This window comes from Osmia bicornis, chromosome 15, assembly GCF_907164935.1.
Source record: "Osmia bicornis bicornis chromosome 15, iOsmBic2.1, whole genome shotgun sequence".
NCBI lineage: Eukaryota > Metazoa > Arthropoda > Insecta > Hymenoptera > Megachilidae > Osmia > Osmia bicornis.
The window spans coordinates 5,350,335-5,363,362 of NC_060230.1; the positions used below are offsets into that span (position 1 = coordinate 5,350,335).

Below are 13,028 nucleotides of genomic sequence, written 5' to 3' on the forward strand. Positions count from 1 at the left end.
AATGGAAATATTTTATATTAATTATTATGAAATTAATTTTATTTTCAGTAAAAAAGAATCGAAGCAACTGCATTTAGATTTTATTTATTCATTTATTTATTTATCTTAGGACTTTACTCACTGGAAGTCTATTAATTATATTATTATTACCAAATTGTAATACTTTTATGCCATGAAATGGTTCCAGAATTTCTCTATTTCAAAATCAACCATTTGATATGCAACAATCTGATACAAAATAATAGTGAATTTCTATTTCATTTGAAAATGGTAGATAAGCTCTTAAAACCTGCCAAATATAATTAAAAGGAACAACGAAGGAATTAGTACAAAAATTTCCATGGAAAAAGTAGCGTGACCGAAACGATGCTAATTAAGAAGCTGGGATAATCCTTTACCGTCTTCCAACATCTTAAAAATTGATCTCCGTCCTATCTGTCCTCCTAATCCCTGAGATTAATACTTCATGCCAATACAAGAGCCTCCCGACAACTTGACCCTGCGATTCTATGGTTGAGGGGGTGCGAGAGGAGGACTCCTGGGGGCTTCCAGGGCGGAGCATCCCTTATCAGCACTGAACACTCGTCGCTCTGCGCAGCCTCTGTGGCTTCAGTGACTTTTTCAAACGAATTCACCACCACCTATAGTTCTTGCTTCGAAAACTTCCTTGCTTGATACTCATCTTGGAATATTACAAAGGAATATCTTATCTCACTTCTTGTAACAACATTTGTCATAATTCAAATAACAACCCTCCCATTTTTGTGAGAGACACGTGGAATTTATATGGGGTGTTCCAAATAGTAATTAACTAACTAATTATTATTTTTTGAGATATTATTTCTTCAATATATGATAGATTTTCATTCAGAAAATTGAGTGGCAAATTTTAATTAATGCACTATTATATGCTTTTCATAGGTGTGGGTCATAATTAACCCATCGATACTTCAAAAATTAATAAGAAAAAAAAATACATTCAAGTTTTTATTTTTCCATGTAGAAATAAAAAATATTCTCTTGTCAGATGAAAAAGGCATGAAACATAGTGGCGCAGAAAATTATCATGGGAGATCTGTAGCATGAAAAAGCTAACGGGAATGGAATATGGTCGAGCACGTGAAGAATTATTGTCGGCAGGCTGTGCCAATAGAAAAGAGGCGTGTCGTCGGGTTTGCGCAGTGTCCCATGAAACGTCAACGCGTTCAAATAGAATCCCCATACCAGCTTCACCCTGAGGAGCACAACGACCAACGGTGTAGGGGGTGAAATCAATTTTCGTTATCGCCGTCAACCAGCCGGCCCATATTAATCCAATTATTAGTGTTTGTTTTCCAAGCACGACTCTTATCGTTCTGGAATTGTTCAAGTTACGGAACATGATCCTTGAAAGAATTGCTGATGTCTATGATTCTGGGAGAAACTGAATTTTATTTATTCCCATATACCTACGTGACAATATCTCGTAGATAATTCAATGATAATGAGAGTATATTTCACGGAGATAATGCTAACACCTAATTTGTATTCGCTGGCACGCGCAAATTGAGCTGTATATTGGTAAACCTGTGGGAAACCGCTACGAAACCCACCCCAAGTCACTTTTTAGGGTGCTTTTGCTGGTTCGATGGGAATCTGCCGAATTTATTATATGAATTTTAATAATAGCAAATTTTTCTCATATTATTGAAAATGTACACTTTAATTTTTCTTCACTTATCATTTATTTGTACTACAATGTGGGTAAAAAGAAGAAGGAAAGGTGAACTTAAATATTTTACCACATTTTTTGCCACATAAGTATCATACACCGTATGTGGTCGCAATAATAGATTAGCCGAGATTGGAAAAAAGTTACCCCTCAAATGGTCGTATTATGAATAAGCCACGCGGCATCATTCAAGACTGATGCACGTGTCGTTTATACGCCTTTTATTTCCAGATTAAGGTGTCGATAAACCTAAAAAACGGGATTCTAATAGCGGTATTAAATAAAAAATTGATACTCTTAAATCGAGCTCGTAAACACCCCCTGTAGTTGAGAAACCTTCAAATTTGTTAAAAATCATTTTCCACGGTGGGTTACAAATATCACGACAAAATAATGATTTTTAATTTTCAATTTTAGATTGATAAGGAGAATTAAAAAAATATTGCAAAATACTTTTCTTATCAGTGTGTAATATGTATCGAGACTCGTGACTAAATTTCAGTCTCCACCTTCTTCCTGTTTCATCTCATTAACATTAGCTTCGAAGATGCTTCCCGTACAATTAAATAGCAAAAAATATCGACGCGAGTCTTATCTAATCAGTATCCTTATCAAAAGCCATGCGAACGTAAATTGTATTGTTTCATGTTATTCAATTATAATGTTTGTTGAAACATTCTTGTATGAGTCAGTCGTTTTATATAAATAACGTGGAAAGACAAATAAATTTGACAATCGTTAAAGGAAAAATTCAACTTCTGTTTGACAAATATTAAGATAGTTATCTATTGCATTAATGACCTGTGATAATTCTCGGTACACTTGATAATCGTTTTAATCAGTTCCGTTATTGTTAATACCTTGTTGGCACAGTGTTAGGTAATTTTTTAAGCTTCTAAACTGGGGATTTTGTTTTATTAATGAAATGAATGAAGAAAGTAGGAAAGTTTCTGAATTGATATTTTCGAATGCAGAAGATTTAATCTTATAATTTTATAAATCATTTTAATAATCATTTGATTGTTATAGGTAAAATTAAACAGGCTCCCACGCAGATTCGTCGTTAATAGGGCTCGAATGAACACGATCGCAGATTTAATCATTTAATCGGGATCGCACGATGACACCCTTCCCCTGGTCCATCCCCTTGGAAAATCTATATCACCCTCCAGAGGTGTCACAATAAAACAGCTCGTGGCTGGTGGCCACTTGACAACGGCTGGAGATATTCTCACCCCTAATGTATATTAAACAAGGCTCCCTTTTTTTATACACCTCTGCATCCCCCCCCGTTGACTTCGTGGAGTGGCGCTAATAAGAATCTAATTGCTTGGGAACGTTGGGAATTTTATTTTCATTCCACGAAGCTCATGTTTGTCAAGGTATTCGTATTTTATGAACAATATATTTTTTGAAAGCTATAGATTCTGTAAAATAATAGTACAATGTTTCTTAAACGGTACCACATAAAATCAATATTTCTTTCTTTTCGTCGCATTTAGCCGAGACACATGGGGGTCTAACAGCGACCTAAGGGTGTCCGGAGGGATGCTGGATACGCATGGAACAGTATGGGACGGACCAGAGAGGAGCTCCACCCATGGAGGCTCGTGCTCCGCCTTCGCAAAATTCATTTTCCCGGGGGTTGTATCGTGCTTTCTATTAGTCAAATCGGCCCGTTTGGACTCGTCAGTCGGTTTAACAGCTACAATCGTAACCCGGGTCAAAAGTGTCTCTTATCCCTCCGAATAAACTTAAATACTAATCCGTTATTGTTTCGTGAAGTTGAAACTGGTGTTGTGATCATAAAAGTGAAGGAGAATTGTTTTTTAATATGGTAAGGATCGGTTGTGACAAACTTTGTGCAATATCTCATTGACGTATCAATTTGTAAGTGAAGCAGTTTCAATTGTTAATTTTTTATAAACCACCCTCCAAGGGTTCAACATAAATATGTAATTTTTTACATTTATTTTGAAATATTTTTATGAATGTTCGTTAAGATTCTTTCTTCAGTGATTAAATTCTTGTAAATTTCTGAAACGAGTGACGTGTCAACTTATCTGTTGAATGTCAGGGACAAAAGCGCGGAGAGGGTGCGATAGGAGCATCCGGTTGGCGCTATGTCGGTTCATTTTATTTTCTGATGATTCAACCAGATTTCCCGCGACTTTTGTCATCGACCATCTGATCGTGCCACGCGACTGAGGAATTTAGTGAAATAGTGATTAATTCTAATGATTCGAACGGTTTGTCTTAGTACCAGGAGATCCAGATGTGTTATTCGTAAATTACAGTCGATGCTGACGTACAATGGTTGTACCGGAGGTACTGTAGACACGGAGAATGGTTCTCCAGCGGATTCACTTTTGTCAGCCGAAGGAGAACTCGCTGAAGAAGCTGGGGATTCGCCAGGTACACCGAGAGATACCGAGGAGGAGGCTACACTTTCCGATGAATTTTATTCCCACGATACTGACGAGGATGAGGATCAAGGCAAGAAACGAAGAGATCGCACTAATTCCGTGAGCAAAATTTCATTTAACTGGTGTTACGTTAATTAATTAGAGCGTTTTCTGTGATGAATCTATACTACCTTTCTTTTAATTTATGGTAATTCTTAAGACTATCTGCAATAATTTCATAGCTAGACGGCATTTCTTCTTCCGGGGGTGGACACCTGGGTTCACCCACCCCCAGAGTAGGCAGTCTAGGAGTTCGAAAGTTGTTCACAAACAGCCGTGAACGTTGGAGACAACAAAATGTCAGCGGTGCCTTTGCGGAACTTCGAAAATTGGTACCTACTCATCCACCAGACAAGAAACTATCCAAAAACGAAATTTTACGAATGGCAATTAGGTGAGTCCTCTAAATACAAAGTTCAAAAAATTACAATTAATTAAAATAACATATTTTTCAGGTATATACGACTACTAAGCAATGTCCTGGAATGGCAAAAAGCACAAGACCGAAACGAAATCAACCAGCACGAAGTTCGAATAAAATGTGAGCCTAATTTCAATCAAAATTCAACTATATATCATACAAAATCATCAATATTAAAACAAGAGAAGCAAATGAACGAGAATCATGGATACAGAACATCTGGTATCATACAGTATCCGGTATCTCAGGTGGTATGCGACAAAAATGGGAATAATTTATTGATGATTGCTCCAAATGGTCATGGTATACCTAATAAGAGAAGTGTCACACCATTGACTCAGAACCCTTTACCACCGGTTGTGATCAATAATGGAAGTATAAGAGGGTCTTCCAATGGTCCACGACCTTCGACCTTCCCAAAATCACCTCAAGTGAGTGGTCAAGGTATAAGTTCCAGTATTACTTGCCCATCGACTGGATCTGTGACGAATAATGTACCCACTGTTAATGGAAACGTGCCTAATTGTGGTCAGAAGAGGTTGAAGATTGAAAAAGAGGATGATGAATCTGGACAAAATAGAGAGTGTAAGGTTTTGCCTGTTCATAACGTCCCTATGAGGAAAAGGGTGAAAATGACCTTTGTTAAAGACTCGAATCCGGGATTTCGTAATGATTTTAGAAATGTAGAACATAAATGAGTTTTATTTACATTACTGGATGAAGAGACAAAGATATGTTAAGTGCAATTTAGTATAGAACATGGGTGTACGTAGGTAAGGGTGGGGGGTGGGCCAGGTTCTTCGCTATTTCCAAATTTTCAAGTTTCAAAATTCAAAAAATCAAAAATTCAAAAATTTCTAAGGTACCTAGCCCTCTCCAGAAAAAAAGCCTACTCACTCCTATGGTATAGAAAGAATCTGTACAACAGAACGGTGTATAATCTTTCTCAAAGAATATTTTATTAGTTAAATTGTATTTATGTTGAATCTCAGTCATACATATCGATACAACGATACCAGAAAACAATAACCGAAGAATCACCAATGAATTTCTTAGAAGACACCAACATGTATAATCCAACAATATCACAAGAAAATTTCCAATACATATAAAATTCCATCATTAACGATACACAGATTGACAAAATTCGTACACCGAACATGGCGAAGAGAAGTCGACGACTACGTGTTACAACAATTTACTAACAACAAAGTCTGACTCAGAAATGAAGAAAATAAACAGGAATTTAGCAAACGCATGAATCTCTGATCGTCGTTTTTGTTTCTTAACAAATTTCGGAAAACTTCGATCGTTTAGGTAAGGTACACTTTGTATCTCGTACTGTTCCTCTTCTGGCGTTCAGAGATTTCTTTCAGACGAGCAGCCGCATAGCGATCATTGTTCCATTCGACAGGAGGAGTTGGAGTGGCTGGTCTTTCTTCGGTTTGACTGAAAGCTCTTCGAGGTGGAAGTTCGACCATTTTCCTGGTGCTCTTGCAATCAACGCTTGCCCGTTTCGCGTTATAATTACTGATACTGGCATAACTGACGTCGCTGGTACGAGAATCTCTTTTAATGGGATTCACCTCAGCATAGCTACCTCTGGACTTGGTACTAGCATCGGAACATCTCTTCTTTTCAACCTGGTAACGACTTTCCTGTGACTCTTCTGATTTTTGTTTCAAACGAGAGGTATTATCGCTTTTCGCTGATCTTGTTGATGCTCGACGAGTCTTTTCTTCGTAGTCATCGGAATATGTTCGTCTTTCTTTTATTTTTGGCTTTGATACACCTAGGTCCTCGCTGAATCTTAGTCTCTCGTTGAATCTTCTGAGACGCTCCTCATATTCACTATTGAAGGTCCCGGTAGGAGGATCCTTTAGCGGGGGTCGTTTGGTTTCTTGATGATCTGATTGCACCTTTGTGTCCTTCAGCTGTGGAAATTATTTTGACGAAATATTTTTAAAGAAATAACGCATTCACATTGGTATAAGTAGGATTTTTACGTAGTAGTGTTACGTGTTAGAATATTAGAATTTGAGAATTTTGAAATTTTAGAACACTTTGGAATCTTAGAATGATAAGGGGGAATTCTACACTTTTGGGAGCTTCGGCCCACTCTAGCCTTTATCTAGTATAATATTTATAATTATTCTATAATATTTATAATTATAATTCCTCACCTTAATTACATTCATTCGGTTATTAAATTCCAAGTCTTGACTGTTCCTCCGAATCGCTAGATTACTTTTCTCTTCTTCGCTGCTGCTTTTACTGATCCACATATTACCACGTCGAGCACTGGTCGCCCTTTTTGGCCATTCATTTTCCGTTTTAAAATCATATAAATCTCTCATACGCTGAGTAAGTCTTTTAGATTGCTCATTAGCGTCGGGCGACTGCTTCCTTGATGGTGAATCTCGGGTTGATCCAGCCTCATCTACAGTTATTCACTCGTCAATTTAAAATTTATTTTTTATAAATAAAAATTTAATTATTTACCTTGGCTCTGTACAGGTTCCTTGCTCATGGACGCCGGTGCGAATTTTCTGATCGGTTCCCATTTGGGCGATTCGTTTTTCGCGGATTTACCCGGCGAATCGTTCGCAGAAGGCGTATCAGTCTCGGACGGTTTTCTTTCCGGGTTCATTCGCGGTATAGGAGACGGGGAAGGATTCTTGACGAACATCATCCATCTGGTCGCGGCGTTTTTCGTGATTTCGCAGCTGTTGCTGATCCTTGCGAACGGTGACGCGTCGTAGCGGAACCTTGAGGTGTTAATTTGCGGTAGCCACCTAAAGTTATTTGGTATCAGAAACCCATTTTCGAGATACGATACATTTTTTTTTTTTTTTTTTGTTTAACGCCAGAAACGGTCAGTTAATCAACGCTTTTCATTTTCTACCGAACAAACGAGATCTGTATAAATACATATATTGTATATATTGTTTCGTGCCATTTATACATTTCTATCGGACATCGAATGATTTTATATTCTATGTACATATATAATAATTTTTCATTCACGACATATTTTAACGTGTACCTATTACAGTTTAGCGCAACGTCTCGGTACTTTAATCACGGGCTTACGAGAGCGTCACATTATCGGATTCGTTCACGGCATTGGTTTCTTTTTGACTAGGAAAATGTGCTCTGTCAACCTCGTCGCGATCATTCGTGGGTCGCTGCACTCCGTATGCCTTCGTTCCTCGATCAGCTTTTCGTTCTTAACGCGGCCAACGTCGGTGCTATGGCTCCTTCCGGCCGTCGATCTGATGGTAGACGAAGAGGTTGTACCATTGTTTTTCTCTTCGGCTTCTTTCGTCGTTGTTTCTTCCTCTTTCGTTGGAGACAATTTCTTTATCACCACTACGTTTGGCGTTTCTAACATATTCTCATCTGGTTCACACGACACTGAACGTCGTTTCTCTTCGTCTTTCGATGATGATTGAGGGGATTTCTTTAACGCTGGCTGGACTCGAGTTATCGTTTTTGGTAACGGTATCCACCTCGAAGGGTCTAGTTTACTGGTGTCCGCTACTTCAGTGTGTCTTCTCTCCTCTACCCGCCTTTCTGTGTATTTCTTCAAACAATCTACGTCCGCGCTACGACTTCTTTGACTGCGAGGAGAGCGAGATGGTCTGCGCTGACCGGTGCCCATTGGGCAGGCCTTCTCCTGCTTTCGGGGGTAAACGGTGCACGGTTATTGCCGCATGTTATGGACAATTTGGGATTCTTTTAATTAATAGCAAGTGTAAAGAGAAAATTGTTCCATCATTTGTTCATTCTGGTAATTAGAATTTTTTAAAGCAAATTATGGAACACTACTCCCCTCCTAGACTAATCTGGAGCCATTTATTGACACCAGAATAGCACGTGAAAATTGCTCACCTAAGCAAGATGTAGCTTCGCGTAATCAGATATGTGCACAATACCGTGCTCAGCCGACGCGACGTGCAAACTAGCACCGCAAGCTCGAGGATTTATTCTGGCAGTGTGCAATTCTGCGATCTGAGTACTGCAAGCTGCCGCAGGATCGCCGCTCGATGATAAATGTCCGCTCCAGAATTCGTTTCCTATAAGAAGAATAGCGATAGGAACTCACCTACGTATGGGTGATGTGCCAATTAATATTTTAATTAATTATCAACCTGGTAGCGCATTTCCATCCCAAGCGTACGTCACTACGAGAAGCTTGTTAGCATCGGTTGCTCGGAACAATTTGCTGTGAGGTTCCCTGATTGCGAAGTGAATCCTTATATCTGGAAAGGTAGACGATAAATTGTTTGCGGTATTCATTTCGATTGAAAGTATACGACGATATTTGCTAGCAAACCTCCGAGATAGTCGCCGTTTCCTGCGTCGCCGCATTTCGTCTGATGGAAATATCCGAACATTATGTCCGACACGTATCTAAGTTTCTTGTTCATCTTTTTTATAGCGATCTCGAATGTTTTTAGAAAGTATATTTCTTGATCCTGAAGTACTCTCCACACACCTGAACATTTTATGTTATGGACTCTAACACAGTTTGTTATTTAAAATATGATTAAATGAATTTATCTACTAACCGAGACCGAAGCCTACAACATGCAAAAATGCAGTCGTGTTCTGCTTTTCAGCTCGACTATTCGCTTCGAGCAGTATAATTTCCACAGTTACCAATATTCTTTTCATGTAACTCTCGATATCAAAGATAGTCTGGCTGGTCAACGAAAGGTATCTTTTATTATCTTTCGATTTAACCCGTTTTACGGTTTCTTCGTACACTGGATGATAGTTTTCGCTGTAAAAATTTGCCCATGTAATCCTCAAATCGTGCGCCTCCTCCGAGTTCGAGTTTGCAGTGGGCCCATATCTATCGCATAAACACATCAACACATTAAAAAATAAAGGGAAGATCAATCATTTTTTTTAAATTTAAAAGTAGCCAAATTACCCATTATCCACTGTGTTTTGCAAAGGAGTAATAAGTATGTCTTGGTACTCCATCACACGAGGTCGCTCAAATCTGCAAACAATACCAGCAGTGATAAAACACAAGATTTCTCATCATAAAAATAAGAATGTATCTTGTACAGATTTTCTGTTAAATAAACATAGAAAACCTTGTTCCCACGACACCTATAATCACTCCTCTCGGCTGTACAGAGTCTGGATCGTTAGTCACGATGCCTCTATTGTCTCGCGAGCCGTCGTTTATGAATTCAGTGTGAGAAGACATCGCCAACATTGCGGACAGTTTAATTTCATCGTATGACAAACATTTCGTTAACACCTATTCGCAATAATATTAATATTAAATATTAATATACCATACTATGTATAGTTCCAAGGAATACTAACCAGCGGTTCCTTCTCATTGTCCGTACCAACGTTCTCCCATCCATCGACACCTGTTTTACCATCGATCAATTTCCATCGATCCTCAGATCCAAAGAAATGCACGGCTCGTTTTTCTAGCAATCTATGAATGAATTGTATCAATCCCATATCCTGATACATCGCTCTTTCTATAGCACTGCCGTAGTTTCGTTTGTGCTTCAACCACCGAGCGATTAATGGTAACATCGCCTCGTGTATAAGGGGATACACGGAATTCGCGTTCATCTATGAATTGTAATCAGGAAATAGTAATTTATTATTCAAAAAGTCTCAAATTCTAAAATTCTAGGCTCAAATCTAGTCTTTCTTCCGCTAAATTAGAAATCTTGAAAGATGTTAAGTTCAAACCTCGAGTATGTCGGTGCTAATTCCTCTGTCTCTCAATGCAGAACATCTAATGGTGTTAACTGGAAATTTGATAGGGAAAGCTTCGCTTCGTTTGATGATTTGTGGAAGGGTCGTGGGTGTCGGTGTTGAAACGTCGATGCATTTTCTCAACAGTTCCTTGGTGTCGTCATCGAAGGGTACACCGTTTGGTGCTCCCAATGTGTTCTCCCACGATATTTCCGGTGGTTCCCTCAACAGTGCCTGCTGACGTGCCTCCGCCATTCGTCGATGGTTCTGTTAAAAAATCATTTAATAATTTGACGCAACATCATCTATCCTCAACACAAAAACAAAAATAAATATATTTACAACAGCCAGTACTGTCTCTAACTTGAGTCGTTCATCTGGCGGAAGTGACATTAGGAATTTAGACTTATGTTTTTTCGCGAGTACACGTTTCGGCTTTTGCAGTAATGCTTCTAAATTGCGATTCTTCGATTTCATATCACTTGATTTTCCTGATTAGGATCTCGTACAGTAAGCGTTGTTGCGATAACGCGATAAGAGTCATCTGATCAGATGTAATGATGGGAGATAAGCCGATAAAGGATAGACACATAGCGAATTCTGTCATGCACTTATAAACGTCACACCCACAGTATATCCAGTAGTGCAACTCTCTGTCGGTACCTTTGATGTATGTGAAGCCTAAAATGAGTACGCATGCGCGAAGTCAGCGAGTAAATTTAGTATCGTCATTTAAACTTTTTTCTCTTTTAAAAAGTGCAACATTGTTTTTTATATAACTTTATTTTTCTCTGCTATTCTTGATTTGATTTGGTTGTATTAGCCTTATCATTGTATAGAATGTTCAATCCTAAGGAAATAATAATAAAAAAAATTATAAGTATACATATATGATAGAGGTTTTTAAAAAAACAAATGCTGAGAAAGAGAGAGAGTGTAAAAAATGAAGGAGTAAATGAGAAAAGAGTTCAGACGACGTTAGTATATTTACTCGTGTGGGGTGATAATGCAGATTGTGTGGTTGGTAAGATTTCCACTGTCAGTAAAGGCGTGTTCCTTTTACCTTCACCTCACTACACGCATATAATTCGTACACGGCAGTATCTCAGAGTTCTCGGATCAGTCAAAGGGTTAAAACAACTATTAGAGTTTTCACAACACGTATAATACAAAGAACAATAACGAAACACAAAAGTCAAAACGGCCAAGAAGGCGACGACGTCCAAACGCGACACACTAATAACTAGGCTTACAAACAGTTTGAACAAATAACTAAAATAGGATTAACACTAAAACGTCCACGCGTAAACTAAACGACTTTAGGAGAAACAGTACAAGGGTGCGATTCAAAAATCTCACGGCTTCGTTCAATGCCGGAGGAGGAAGAACAATTGAAAATCAGAACGATTAAATAGAATTATAAACAATTTAAAATCGAGCGCCGGAAGCGGAAACGCTCAGCGATGCCACACTCGCTGATTCCGCGCATGCGTACTCATTTCTTGGCTTCATAAGTTTTAGAGTTGCGCTACTGGATATACTGTGTCACGGTCCCTACTTCTGTCATCCAAGTTCAATCGTTAACCCTTTAATTTTGTCCACTTTATGTACGTCTGTCATGGGGTATGCGAAAACGCAACGATTCTAAGAAAATTTTCAAAACCAATGTCTCTTTCTATAAATAAACTATGCTGATTAGAGCAAGGACGAGATCTCTTTGATACTTGAGCATGAAATCCGTTAAGTAGCGGAAAATGTATCCGTCCACCCTAGCGAGTTACGTTGAACACGTTCCCTTATCCCCGTCAACCCTGTAACGCGAAGTTAACTTCATTTTTCTGTTTACCGATTCTGCCACCTGAACGACAGGGGTGAACAAGAATTAAGGCTAGCCACGGAAAAAATCGACTAGCCATCGATTCTTTCCAATTTTTTGATTTGATAAACAAACGATTTCTTTCTTATTTTCCAATTATTCATCGAAACTCTGTTAAGGATCCATAGATTTCGTTAAACTATAACAAAACACTGTTAATGTTCATTTCGTTTTTTATTAAAATTTAATTTTCGATATACTTATTTTTTGTTAGAATAATTGTGCAGTGTAATAGTTTGTATTTAAAGATTGTTTACGATATTGTTTTTAATTCATTGTCGTCTTTGGTGACGATGATGTGATTTTCTCTAAACATATGACAATATAGAGTGCGCTTTTTATCCCTGACATTATTTTTCAACGTTCCAGTTATTTTTAAATACAAATTAGTTTCGACTGACTTACTTTCTCAATAGAATTTTAAAAACTAAAATCTGTTCTATCATTCATTCATGGATGTAATAATATTCTTTTATCGTTTAAATATATTTCTGAGCTATAATATGACTGAAGGGTGATTTTATGCTAAATTGATGATTCCTTGATTTCTATACTAGAAATTTTATTCCAATTGAAATATAATATAATTCAGATGAAATTAGGAAGGGTTTAAGTCATCATCTTACTCATTTCAAATTTGTTTAAAAAATACAAAACCTTGAACCTTGCAATTTTTGTTCATCTATAATAATGGGCTATACTTTTTAAATTTTTGTCTTGAAAATTATTTGTTGAATAATATTAATCTTTTGTAAGTTTTAAATTAGAAGGATTAACAAGTAATTATATGAATTACTTAAAAAACGAGTCATA

The 13,028-nt window shown here is 37.7% G+C and overlaps 3 protein-coding genes across 8 annotated transcripts in view; 1 reads left to right on the forward strand and 2 right to left on the reverse strand.

Annotated features, from left to right (window-relative positions):
* Positions 1 to 5,855, forward strand: LOC114877551. 3 transcript variants are annotated; one of them, XM_029190250.2, is made up of 6 exons: positions 1 to 2,590; positions 2,741 to 3,093; positions 3,214 to 3,935; positions 4,009 to 4,236; positions 4,359 to 4,570; positions 4,632 to 5,855. In XM_029190250.2, exons 4-6 carry the CDS (start codon positions 4,012 to 4,014, stop codon positions 5,293 to 5,295), a joined length of 1,101 nt encoding a protein of 366 aa, XP_029046083.1. In that variant the 5' UTR covers positions 1 to 2,590; positions 2,741 to 3,093; positions 3,214 to 3,935; positions 4,009 to 4,011; the 3' UTR covers positions 5,296 to 5,855. The 3 variants fall into 3 exon arrangements, with proteins under 3 accessions (XP_029046083.1, XP_029046082.1, XP_029046081.1); XM_029190249.2 differs by having other exon boundaries at positions 3,214 to 3,548; XM_029190248.2 differs by having other exon boundaries at positions 3,214 to 4,236.
* Positions 5,535 to 8,494, reverse strand: LOC114877549 (serine/threonine-protein kinase PRP4 homolog). Its single transcript, XM_029190242.2, has 4 exons — positions 7,762 to 8,494; positions 7,100 to 7,392; positions 6,781 to 7,037; positions 5,535 to 6,531 (listed from the first exon to the last, which is right to left on the reverse strand). Exons 1-4 carry the CDS (start codon positions 8,259 to 8,261, stop codon positions 5,911 to 5,913), a joined length of 1,671 nt encoding a protein of 556 aa, XP_029046075.1. The 5' UTR covers positions 8,262 to 8,494; the 3' UTR covers positions 5,535 to 5,910.
* Positions 8,187 to 13,028, reverse strand: part of LOC114877550 — an 8,844-nt gene continuing 4,002 nt past the window's right edge. For 2 of the 4 annotated variants that reach the window (XM_029190247.2, XM_029190246.2), the window contains exons 2-10: positions 10,334 to 10,606; positions 9,947 to 10,210; positions 9,709 to 9,878; positions 9,540 to 9,611; positions 9,172 to 9,458; positions 8,937 to 9,098; positions 8,752 to 8,862; positions 8,492 to 8,676; positions 8,187 to 8,279 (exon numbers count right to left, since the gene is read on the reverse strand). In XM_029190247.2, coding sequence (XP_029046080.1) covers positions 8,492 to 8,676; positions 8,752 to 8,862; positions 8,937 to 9,098; positions 9,172 to 9,458; positions 9,540 to 9,611; positions 9,709 to 9,878; positions 9,947 to 10,210; positions 10,334 to 10,594 — 1,512 coding nt within the window. In that variant the 5' untranslated portion in view covers positions 10,595 to 10,606 and the 3' untranslated portion in view covers positions 8,187 to 8,279. Of the gene's footprint in view, positions 8,280 to 8,491; positions 8,677 to 8,751; positions 8,863 to 8,936; positions 9,099 to 9,171; positions 9,459 to 9,539; positions 9,612 to 9,708; positions 9,879 to 9,946; positions 10,211 to 10,333; positions 10,607 to 10,681; positions 12,739 to 13,028 lie in introns of those variants that run through there. The other 2 variants (XM_029190243.2, XM_029190244.2) reach the window with 2 other exon arrangements.